Below are 13,442 nucleotides of genomic sequence, written 5' to 3'. Positions count from 1 at the left end.
AAGAAAAGAGCGCGATGTTCATTCTGTTTGCGTGGGAAAAGAGCTAAGACTGTCCATTAATGCACTAAGTGCACGCAGTCCATACGTATGACTTGTGCAAATTTCGTCTGTAATTCATGCAAGTAATTGTCAGATTTTCAAAAAAAAAAGTTTGAATATTTTTTTCTTTGTTTTATGAAAAAAGATACTTTATTCAGTAGGGAGAAAAATATACAAAATGTGAGACTTATTTTTTTTTTTATTTTTATTTAGATTTTTATAAGTCAACTTATTTTGATGCTAAGAAAAAACGACTGATTTTGTAAGTGCCATTAAAATAAGAAATCAAAGTTCCTATTGTTGATTTTGATAAATATAGATTCCTTGTAGAACAAAATATTTGTTTTATTTAAAATAACTTGAAAAAATATGTATAATTTAATATTGTGGACATTTTAAAATACATGGCTCCATTGGGACCACGACTATAGAAACGTAAGAATTTTTCACCACTATAGTAAAGGGTTAAAATTTAAAAGCGAAAAGACACAATTCAAAGTAAAATATTTATTTTATCTCCTACGGTAATTAGTTTTTAAAATTAAAAGATGAGTGAAGTAGATTGTGCAAATAGGATGATCGGTATTTACCTATATGTGTGGTGACAAAAGATATTTTACCGCATTATAATGATACCAGTAGTTAATAGTTGAGTTATTTTCAATGGCCTGCTTCGTTCGCAAAAGAATACACCTTTGTTAGTTCTGGAAAGCTGTCGACAAAAGATGGTTTGATGAAAAAAATATTGATTTACTTATGATAATCGAGTCTTCAAAAAGAGTGCCAAGATATTGAAGATATGTGAATAAAAATCATTTGTTAAATGAGCGATATTGGACAAGTAAACTAAGTTGTAACATTTATCGCATATTCTAAGCTTTCCCCATTTTCTTTTATGAGAATTCTAATGTACCTTTATTAAAAAATTCAATTTTTATGATTTATTGCGATGAGTAGAAAACAAAAGTAGTATAGGATAGATATGCCCCAATTTTGTTCTTTGAAATTTGTGGATCAATTATGACTCACCATCACAAAGTAGTCATTATTCTCCCATATTTTTCAGAAAATTAATAATTATAAACTGTGGTTAAAATGATTGCAATAAGCGTAATAACAAAAGGATTTGGTACAGTTTTGTTAACTTTTACATTTTACATTTTTACAGCATTAATTGGGGGAGCAAATTACTACGAATAAGCCGGTAAAAAATTTTGGCCATGTCTTGTGATATTGTGAATATATTTATATAATAACTCTTAGGTACTTAGTGGTAATACTATTAGGGTGGAATTCATCTTTTCATGTTTTGTTTATATGGAGTTGGCGGGGCAATTATTTTATTTTTATGTTCAGTGTTTGATCTAATCCTGTTTTTTACAATCACTACTTTTATTTATTGCTACTAATAAGATTGTTCAATTGATTGATTGATACATATTTCATAAATGGCATTTTAGATCTCATATTCATAATTTTGTCCGTATGTATTTCTGTTAATAGCTATAAAAAGTGAAAATAAGTATAATTTTTGTAACATAGGCCTTATGATGCTTCATCACTACAGATTAGTCTGAAACGTATCTCAACAAGATATTTGTTTTGTTACTGAAAAACCAATGAAGTATCACAACTAATCGAGATAGATCGATATGTAAACTATCAAAACATGGCTGATGCACGAGTAATCAACCATTAAACAGTTTAAAGAAATTGAAATAAAAAGCCGTGAGCAACAGAGCTCCATCACGAAAGTCGTCGAATGAAGAATTTAACTAATACACAAACAAATCTTTCCATAAAATGAATTTCTTGGAAATGATATCAATTCTCAATCTTATTTCTTTATTTGGAAAATTTGCTATTCCTCAATAACTTTAAATTTCACAAGTTAACTTTCTCTCTCGAATGAAAATTCATAATTTCAATAGACTCGGTGGTCTCGAACCCTCTTGTTCAATTCCAATTGACAACAAAGAAAAAATTGTCATAATGACAAGAAATTTCGAAAATGGGAAGTAAAAAAAAATCACCCTAGCAACGATCATACTCGTATTATTCATTAAATAGGAGGCGGTCCAGTTCAACAATTACAACGATCAAAATGATTTCGGGCGTTTTGTGCTAGAAGAACTGAAGAAGAAAACTTTGAACTTGAGAAAGACAATTCTTCAACATCACCCCTACTTGCATGCGAAGTTCGAATCCTCTAGTTAAACTTTTTCTGGCCAAAAAATAAGAAAATATAACAAAAATGACTATAAAATGGAGAGGGGTGGAGATGGAAAGTTTCGACATTAGACAGGAAATCATCTCGTAACTAATTGAACCTACATGTGAAATTTCATTTTTCAGTCGCTTTTCGTTTGACGTGCAGAAGTGAGCAAAGGTCAAAAACCACTTTTTTTGCACTGCGACCCCTCGAAATATTCATTTGTTTTCAACAGATATATATATATATATATATATATATATATATATATATATATATATATATATATATATATATATATATATATATATATATATATATATATATATATATATATAAACTACAGACATTCGAAAAACCATCATAATCGTGTTCAGGAGGTCTCAAAACTTGGGAAAAATGATGTGCCCCCCATTTTTCTTCTAGTCATGCCTACCGTAATAATCTAATTTTTCTTGAAAAATTCGACTAAAAACCTGGATATACCAAAATATTTTGTTGTCACAGGAGTCGACTGGAATGGAATAGTATATTATCAAATCTAGAAACTCATCAAGCAGTAAATTTAAGACTATATAAGTAAAACCAGATTCCAAAAGGAAATTCATAAGAAGTGCTTGGAATTTGTCAATAGAACAGGCGTTCTGTTTTACCACGACATCGTTAGGCTATACTTGGTCGGATATTTATTTCGCATCCACAGTACATACAGCATATTGCACCGTCTGATTTTCATTTTTTTCGGTGTTCACAAAATTTTTTCTATAGAAATTGAGCAATACAAGGAACATCAAAAATCATGTCGCCAAGTTTCCTCATACTAAACCAAAATAGAATTATGAAATTACACAAAAAAAAAGGCAAAAGGTGATGGATAGTAATGACACGTCCTCAAATAACACCTAACTATTTCATGAGTATCCGGAACGAACCTTATAAATTTGAGAATGTCGTTTGAAATTCCGTGTGTCCAAATTAAAACAATTGTTTTAATTAATAACTATTCGCTTCATATCCCATTATCAAAATTATTAACAATAAAGCTTTCGAAAAATGCATGAAACATTAAATAATTATATTCACATTAATAATAAATCAATTAATACCCCAAATATTCCTATGTTATCTTAAAAATTTCTAAGACATGATCAACAAGCAGTTTCTTAGTAAATACCAGTGATAAGAAAGTTCAATAGTTCATTAGTAGATATCTTGATTAAATGAATAATCCCGTATATAAGGTCACTAGCATACAAATTATTCTTCAGTTGTAGTTTAGTTGACTTTGACAATCATAAATTTTTCAAAATGAACAAAGCTTTTGTTTTCGTCCTTATTGGCTTCCTTGCCATTCAGGTAAGTTAATTGTAATTATAAATAGGAATTGACTAAGAATTCACTTTATTTATTTTTAGTGATATTTTAGTGTAATATTGGTTAAAATAATGCTATACTCGAATGATTACATCAATATAAACTAAATCGTATGAAAATTTGTTTCTACCTGCTAATTTGTAAATATGTACATGCTTGGTAATTTAAAATTAGTTAGCCATCCAAAACAGTCTTTAGCTTCTGCCTTTTCCAATCTCTTTTTGTTAGATTAATCAAAATGCAAACTATTGGAAATTACTTTAATTATACAATTATATATTCAATTAAACTTGAAATTAGCTCAGTTATAAAATTCTATACGACCTTGAAGAAATTTGTAATGTATTCGTAATTAATGTCATAATATATGATTTGAATCATATCAAATCTTCTTTTTTATTATTCCGAAGTCGCTTTTGGATTTCCAATCTCCTTTTTTTCATGTTACCTATATCGAAATTTTCTTTTTACAGTTTATATTAAAGTATAATTAATAATTTATCGTATAGTTTATGAATTTATGATGTTATTGACACATTTACGAAATTTAAAACATAACTGTGATATAAATTGTCTTATATGACATTGACCATTGCAACGTCTTATCTGTTATTTGTAAATCAAGCACTGTTAAAGAATGTTTCATCACTTACGTAATCATTTATTTAATATAATCCATATTTTTATGATAAAAAATCACTGTAAATGGAAAAAATATGTCTATTTCAAAAATTGGCAAATTATATAAGACCTACACGATTTTGAATCCTTTCACATTATCAAATATATTTATTATTTATATTTATTCTGTAAATACCGTTCAATGAAAAACAAGTCTCTTTAGAAAATTCTTTGATAAAATTTTTTTAATGCTATGTATGATATGGTCATAAATTTTCCCCAACATAGGTTTAACATCACTCTTTCCAAAAATATTGCACAAAAAATATTGAGGACAAATGTTTCCGAGTATTGCTCAATTAAAAACAAAAAAATACCAAATTTTGATTCAGTTTAGATATTTGAAAATAATAAGTCACGTTATAAGGCCAAGCAATAGCCTTAAAGTTAAGATCAGTATTTGATAGCATGCGCCTCTTTCAGCCTGTCATTCAGGTTTTTCATACAAAACTATGAATAATCCACTATTAAAACTTTCAAAAAATAAAAAAAATGTATTTCAATAGATTCTATTTTTATAATTGTCAATTACAAATTACTGTAATCAACAGGTTTTTAATAAGAAAAATTTCAAATATTATTTCGTTTTTAAAGAATAAAGATACGTGACCATGCCTATCTTTCAGCGAATTGCATTCTATTGCAGTCTCGCCAAAATAAACACCGCCAAAAAATCTAGATTTGTTGTTAGTCAATCATCCTCAGATAGTAACAGAATCGTTTGACAATCGTGCCAAGAGTTTCCAGTGCTTTGAAATTCTCTTGCGTTCATAGTAAAATCCTCTGAACAGAAATATAAATGAAATCAAAATCGAATCATTTGGAAACGATTACTAAAGACTTATCGAATGAATATTTTACTAAATATCAGCACAACTTGGAAATGTCGAAGGTAGAAAAATGCATGCACATAGTGCAGCATAAGCGGACAGCTCTAAAGGGATATTTGAGAGCTGAAGCCCCACAATGAAGTTTGAAAACTGGTATATGAAGTGCTGACGATTTCCGTCTACATATATCCCGTTTAAGCTTTCACTTCAATTTAATCAGAAACTGAGCTAAAGTCAACTAATAAAAACAAGTCTAGAGTCGTACTTGAAATATAAGTTATAAGCCAAATTCAATCAAAATTTTAAGACAAAAATGTAGGTTGTAATTTTATTATTATATATAATTATTATATTATTATATATAATTTATTTAATGTTTTTATATATTATAATTTTACCACATTAAGCCCCCCTTCCAACTGTAGCACTTTTCTCCAATTCATTGTAATCACCAAAATTATAGATAAATATCTCAAGCCTTATTTCAACCTGAACAGAAAAATCCGGCATCATAGGCCTATCTGCCATTTTACGTTAAAATAATGAATAATGCAGTCAAATTTTTCACCGTAAAATGCACACAGGCTTCGATAAACTACAAGTAAAGTAAGAATTATTCTAGAATAATCTGAAACATGATGGAAACTGGCTTTTAACAAGTCCGATCAAGCGAAAAAATTCGAAAATGATGTACTTAATGAATACAGATTCAATTATTATGAGTAGAATTTTAAGGAGTTTTAGGATTCCGTACCATTCTAAAATTTTTATTAGATATATAGATAGAGACAAATGCTCTTACCACAGTTTTCCTTTTGTACTTAATAATTATTTTTTGTGAGCACTTTTAGACTAACCTATGTTCAATATGTTCACATTTTGAGCTACCTTGTATGTGATATTTATGCGTATCTAACGTCACACTTTGCCAATTCGCATCTTTTTGAGGTTACTTTATTATAATTTGCTTCAATATAAAATGTTTAGATTTAAGTTCGGAAGTTGGGATATTTATTTCCGGTATTATTTATATTGATTTATAGATCAGCAGTTGATTTTATCCTTATTTTGATATTCATGATGAAGGTGATCTATAGATCAATATAAATAAGCAAATTGTCAGTGTGAGTATATTTTGATAAAGACTTAAAGAAAAGTCGAAACGTCAAAATTTATCTTTCTTTTAAAAACTATCAAAAAAAACTAATTTTAAAACAGAAGAGTCCTAAAATCAAGAACATTTAGATGCATTAATATATCAGAAGGTCTAAGAAATAAAAAATTGAATTTGTGACGTAATTTATCATTTACCAGAATCATACTGATAGATAATGAACGTACAGAAAAATTTTATTTCTCGTAATACTTCTTTAATGAACTCTCTGGCATGGACAATAAAGGTAATGAATTTTCCGTTATATGGGTGATTCCATTATAACTGTGATATTCAATGTCCTGTATTGTTTTTTGTACTAGTCATTAATTAATAATCAATTAATAAAAATTTTGTGTTAATTGAATAATTCTTAAGATATTTAAACATTATTTTTATACAATATAACTTGCCACTTAAAGAAAACTTATACTACATCACTTGAATGTCAGTACCGTGTCATGTCCATTCCTAGAATTTACCGATAAATTATTAATTTTTTTTGTCGTAACAAATGATTTAAACTAATTACCTTATAAATTCTAATGTTTATGATCAAACTGAGGAAAATTGATGCACTTGTTGTTTAATATCTTAAGTTACCATGTCAGTACCGTGGATAAATGAGTCAGTACCGTGGAACTCAAAATCCGACATTTGTGTCTTGCTCGTGATACTTTGAAGTTGTAGTAAATTCCTCTTAGAGTTTTATTTTTACAGTAAAATAGATGAATAATATGCATAAAAAAGTTAGAAAAGTTAAATTTTAAAATCTTGAAATTTTGAATACAAAAAATCACAGTTAGAACGGAATCACCCATATCTTTTATCGACTTGAAGATTCAGTAAAGGAAAATATGTAGATTTTTAAAGAATTGTTTCAATTTGATGTGTGTGATCAATTTATGAGACTGATATTTCTGACTTCAGGCTGGAAAATGATTTCTGTCACCATTTTCTTTATTTTAATGCTGTTGGTTCCATATAGTGTTTAAAACAAAATCTTCACACTGATTTTCTTTTTCCAACTAATGACAAATTGAAAAATTGAAGCTACCAGGTTATTTTCTACATATATTGATTAGCCTTTTTTCATATTTTAGAAAATAACAAAAGTAGCGGAGATATCAGTGGATATACTCGTATATCGTAGGTTATCATCCGTCGAGTAGTTGATTTACACGATTGAATCCACAATTTTCATCTGAATTCAATGGCTCGGAGAAATTACTTATGTGTATCTTCTATATGACCTTAATTTAAAAAAAAGTTGAAAATTTGTAAAGTCGTTACTTTTTATCATTTTTTTATATATTGTTTACTATAAAAAATAGTTGAAATTGTTCACAACAACGTAAGGAGATTATAAACCAAATTTCAAGATGATTAGTTTGGAATTTTTTAAGCTAGAGTGTGCACTGCTTCGGAAAAACTTGTTTCAAGAAAATTGCGTTCAAAAAAAGTGTGACAGAAATAGTGAATGTGAAGCAGTATTAAACTAATTGAATGAACTTACCAATTAACAGCTCCTCCAGCACCAAATTGCAAATCTTCTTCGGGCTGCAACTTTGTTTTCGTGCTTTTAGATTTCAATAGTTTTTATATAGCAATGCTAATGTTTTGGAGCCATACGCCAAATAGTTGAATTAAAAATTTCATTAGCATTTTGAATTCGACAATCTAAACATATATTCACTAATGCTTCTAGTAATTTCCATTCGATTAAAATAAAAGAATATCTGCCCATATTTCTTACCCCTCTTTAAAATGTATATCTGGTTGTATGTGAATGACTTCCAAAGGACACTCACTAAATCGCTTATAACTTTTGGACGAATAGGAATTTAAGCCTATATACGTATCCTTTTAAGTATAGAGAAAAAACTGTTATGTATATATGTATGGATTTGGTGTCTCGTATACACTGCGACCGAAAGGATCTATTGGGTCCCCATATTTGCTGCGATACTCAAGAGCCTATTGTTTACAGCTGATTTATCTATCCCACTTCTATTAAAAAATGTAGAATGTGGGATAGCTTTAATTACCAGAGATCTTCGTCTTCTATTTCATACGCTCTCAGATGTAGTGCTCTGGAGTTCCTTTGTGTTTCACACTTCGAGAGAGAGAGAGCATACGTAAAATTTTTTTAAATATTTCATAAGTAATCTTTTGTGACCCTTTATATATATATTTTTTTTTTCTTAAAAATTAAGATAATTTATTAGAATGTTTCTATGAATAAGCAGATCTTACCGAAAAAAAATATTTTAAAAAACTCATGTTTTTTATTTGTTTATAGACCATTGAATGTAGACCAAAAGCAGCAGCCAAAAATACAGCAAATTCCGTTGAAGAAGGTGAGATATCAAAGAAAACTCAAGAGTTCATCAAAAAAGCTGACGAAATTATCTCTGGAACCGTACCTAACTCTCAACAAATTATTTCGAATATCGAACAAACCGGGGAAAAAGTCGCTAGTGGCATTAAAGAATTGAATGCTGCCATTACGAAAAAGGTAATTGAAAAAAAAGTATAATTTTGAACTAGCAAATATATATAGTTTAACATGAAAATTTTATTTCCTTTTTGCAATTCTCCTCACTGGGAAAAAGCTACATAAGAAAATTTCATAAAAAAACTTTATTATATTGTTTTTCCTGCTTACTTTTCAGTGACGATAAAGCTTCAATAGTAGCCATTTTCATAACGACATGAAATATGATTTGTTTGGATTAACCAATATTATTGATTCTTCTGATAATCGTAGCATATTTATTAATATTAAATTTTTCGGCTGAAGTTTCCCGAAGCATCACATAGTTAAGGTAACAATCTCTCAACGAGGTTAAGTTGTAATACCTAGCAAATATATACATATGAATTTGAGATCATACCAGGAAAATAAAATGTATGCAGTTCAATAACACAAACGGTTATGTTGAGGTAAAACAAGTAGAAAAGTACAATGACATCAACAATAAATCAAAATAAGAATAACAATGCGAAAACAAACTTTCGTCTAGAATGACAAACCTTCATGTAGGAAAAGAATGTGGCAAAATATTTATCAGATCATTTGTATAAAGCGTATTGATATATGGCTGGAGGATATAAAAGAAAAAAACACAAAAACTTTATCAAAAATTTCAAAAGGGATCACAAAACAAATTTATTATCAGATTGTCTTCCAACAGTCTTTAGTAGTTTATTGATGTTCGTAATGAATTGATGTCAAATATTCGTCAAGTCAACTACTTAAATGTTTCAATAATTGTAAAAAATCATTCAAATTGATTTTTTCATTTTCCATTCATTACAAAATGATGTAGTTCATGATAATATATGCTTAAAATTGAAAAATTGACTCATTTTTTGTGGTCCCCAATATTAGGTTTATATCCAATATATTTAAACTTGTTCGTAGGTCGTTGAAACAACCCTGAAATTAAGCGTTCGCATTATATCCAATATTGCTTTTTGTGGTTATTTTAATCTCAGTTATAACCATATTAATCCAATTAACTGATCTTTTATTTGAGGTTTATCACTGAAAATTGCGATAACCTGTATGGAATTTCATAATTACTATAGCTGTATTTTACTATACAATATGTAGGCATGTCAGAATATCAGCGACGTGAGTTCACTATGTTGAATATTAAAAAGTGTGAATTAAGAAGTATTCATTATTATATCAAAATAAAATATATTTCACATGTAACATCGAACTTTAACGTGCTAATTTACAGAATTAATCTTCCCTTTAATAATTACAGATATCTGAAAACAGAGAGCCCATTGATAATTTTTTGCAACAACTTTCCACTGACTTGCATACTGCACATGAAAAAATTCAAGCACAAGTTTTGGGACCAAATGGAGAAAAGAAAGCTGCCGAACTCAAAGATAATTTAACTCAACAGCTTAAAGATGTTGCAGCTAAAATTGATCAATTTAACAGCAATATCAAACCAGAAGCAGACAGTAAGTGAAATTTTTTATCATAATTTTCGATCAATAAGAACCTTGCCTTACATAACTTGAGTTCAATCCACGTCATCCCATGAAAATAAAACTTTGACTCATTCCAATTTACCTAATAATCAATATACTACAAGTTGTTTACTAGAAAAACTGACAAAATCGCAAATCTGCAGGTCAAGTGAATTTATCAAACATCAGTTTGTATCAAAATTTCTAGTTTAAGAGAAATTTATATTCGATCATCCGATGGCTAATTAGATATCGTAACGTGCTTGTTGGATCATTGGATCTCTTTGGACGTGTCGTGGTACCCAGAGAGACGATTCAAATGGCTTCCTACTGACCACGGAGTTGTACCGTGAGTTGGGGAGGGAGCCAGGTCAATATAATCCAACTCACATCAGTGTCTGGAGTACACAGCCATGAAAAAAGACTATGACATTAGTTGTATTGTTGAATAGGCATGTCGAATCATGAATGCTCTGCTTCACATACATAATTTTTTTATGTATTATTTCAATACAATTCTCTACTCTGGTTTTACAGATATGAAATATTCATTTTGAGCTTTCTAGATTCATTTAATCATTTTCTCTATTTCTTCTCTTGACATTGAAGACTTAATCCTTCCATAGATCTGCAACCCATTTGTTATTCTCCAGTTCGTAGTATCTGTAAGTTTCCGTAATCTACATGTAGATGTAGAAAATAGTATATTATTCATTGAACAAATAATAATGACTATTACTCATAAGGATGATTTTTTCCCATAAGCGTAGAGAACAAACACAATATCTTATCAATTTTTGTATAAATGATAATTATCATAAATGATAATATTACTACAGTTATTACAAGTAGGAGATGGATTTTCTTCACCCGTTGTATTGTGAGTATTACTGGTGGTAGTTGTAATATTGTCAACACTTTGTATGGTGTGGTTATTCTTGTTAATTACTTTCATAATTTTTATTCTTCGTTATACGTTGATGGAACCTTTTGCAATTGATTTCCATCTTCCTAGTTTTTTCACAGCTGGTATCTCACCATCATATCCTCGCTCACGCAAATAGTTACAGATGATCAACGAAATGCAGTTTTCATCTACTTTTGTCAAAACAATGCAGTATCATTTGATTTTAGTGTGACTTTTGACTTAGCCATTAAATGATATTATTCTATCCAATTATCAGACAATATTATTCAATTGACGATAGTAGTCATTGTCAATATTCTCTTAGTAATCCACAGATTATGTGATTAAATCAGATTAGATCGTCTGGGGCGTCGTTTTCGCTTTTCATTTAGTTATACCTAAAAAAAAGTTGCTTACAAAATACGTAGATTTCAAAGACTAAAAGAGCTATATTTCACGGTTTTCTGTCGCAATTACCTAGGTGTTCTACTAATTCGAGATACCTTAACCTTCTGCTAAAATGGGCAGAACACTCGCAGATTATTTGCCCACCTTTATGGCTTGCTCGCAGAATCTGCAGTCGTTGTCATCTGCTATACTTATTGTATTTGAGTATTTTCTCACGGGAGAGTGACCTGTGACAAGACCAGTTTATTGTCCATTCTGTATTTATTATTTATTATGTATTTATTGACTATTTCATCCAGTAAAAGTACTTCTCCAGTAAGACTCCATCTGATCTTTTAACGTAAGATGTTAATGTATTATCAGGACACAGTAGGACTCTGGTTCAAAATAAGGAGTCGTTTTTCTTTATTGTGAAGACTACCTGCTTCCTCATTTCCTGGTAGCGGCATCAAACTTACTTTTCGTTTGTTAACTAGTACTTTGTGAGTTTTTTCACACTCCTACGCCAGCTTTGACGTCATTAAATTGCCTTTAGGGTATTCAAGGCATTGGCTATAGTAGTGTGCTTTCGATTGAGAAATACCCAATCAATCTCCGGACCATCTGTATGCTACAAAAATGTATTTCGAACTTACGAAAGATCTTTATTGTTATATGATCGTCAGTCATTAATTACCACTTCGAATGGGACGCATTTGGTTTATTACTGGTTTCTAGCTTCATCGATTCTAGAAACTTTAGGTAACCTATCAAGTTCTATGACTTAGTTTTCTCCATTTAAATTAGACGTTAAATGATGCAGCACTTCTAAGGCTATAGTAGGGCATGTTGATATGGCCTCTTCAATACCCAAAAAAATCAGCTTTGAATTTTGTTCAGTTTTAGTAAGTCGTTGAGTCCAGCCAACAAACAAGCGATGCGTATGTGATTATGGGTTTGTTAACCGTTTAGTATATCAAGTACCCAATATTAGGTTTAAGCCTCATGTGTTGACTATAAACTTGAGATGCATAAATTATATGGTAGTTGTACATAAAATATTTCATGTGAAATTGATTACAAATTCTTTATTTTCAGAAATCAAAAATGACGTTCTTGGTGCCCTCAACGCTTTTTTGACTAAAGCTGAAGAAGCAGCAACTACCCTCAAAAAAGCAGTATCCGATGCCAAAACTAAATAAATTAACATCGTATGAATTTTTACTTGAATGTATTCAATAAAATATAAACAAATATTGCATTTTCTTATTCTCCTATGACTTTAGTATTCAGTAAATTGAACAAATTTTTGGATAAATAATGGGAATCATCACTGCTTTAAGTAGTGAAGTAGAAAGTAAGTGAAGAGTAGGCATTCTTCGCTGGACATCAGGAAATTAGTCAAATTCTACTGCTTGGTGCTGTGTATCCTCTATTGTAGTTGGAATGTCCATGTGCTTATATGCTTCTGCACATTGGACTTTCCAAAAAGTTCACTAATATCAACGAACAACCTAAATAAATTTACATTTTATTCAACACTTAACGACCGGGTAAATAAGGCAAAACACTACGTACGGACCAGATACATTTTATTTCAAAAACTGTTTTAGTAATATGTGTACAACATAAAAAAAAACTTTTAATATAAATTAAAAAATTTTTCTGCAAATCAATTATGTGTCCATTTTTGGTTTACGCGGTCACGTTCCACATAGGGTAGTAATACCATTTTTATAGCAAAGGTTATTGCTTCTATAGTCGCGTAATTTGGGTTTCTTGTCTAGACCCATCCAAAAAGTCAGCCCCAAACAACATTTTAGCTCTGTACACGTTAAATCTTTCCAATTAGCAATCAAAGAA

The 13,442-nt window shown here is 29.7% G+C and overlaps 1 protein-coding gene across 1 annotated transcript; it reads left to right on the top strand.

Annotated features, from left to right (window-relative positions):
* Positions 1-3,479: 3,479 nt before the first annotated feature.
* On the top strand, positions 3,480-12,835 carry LOC130895148 (uncharacterized). The gene is made up of 4 exons (XM_057802318.1): positions 3,480-3,607; positions 8,592-8,807; positions 10,069-10,276; positions 12,678-12,835. The coding sequence occupies exons 1-4, from the start codon at positions 3,560-3,562 to the stop codon at positions 12,779-12,781; spliced, it is 576 nt and encodes a 191-aa protein (XP_057658301.1). The 5' UTR covers positions 3,480-3,559; the 3' UTR covers positions 12,782-12,835.
* Positions 12,836-13,442: the final 607 nt, after the last annotated feature.

This window comes from Diorhabda carinulata, chromosome 6 (genome assembly GCF_026250575.1).
Source record: "Diorhabda carinulata isolate Delta chromosome 6, icDioCari1.1, whole genome shotgun sequence".
In the NCBI taxonomy this organism is placed as follows: domain Eukaryota; kingdom Metazoa; phylum Arthropoda; class Insecta; order Coleoptera; family Chrysomelidae; genus Diorhabda; species Diorhabda carinulata.
Note: the sequence above shows the minus strand (reverse complement) of the source record. Positions and strands in the feature narration are given on the sequence as shown.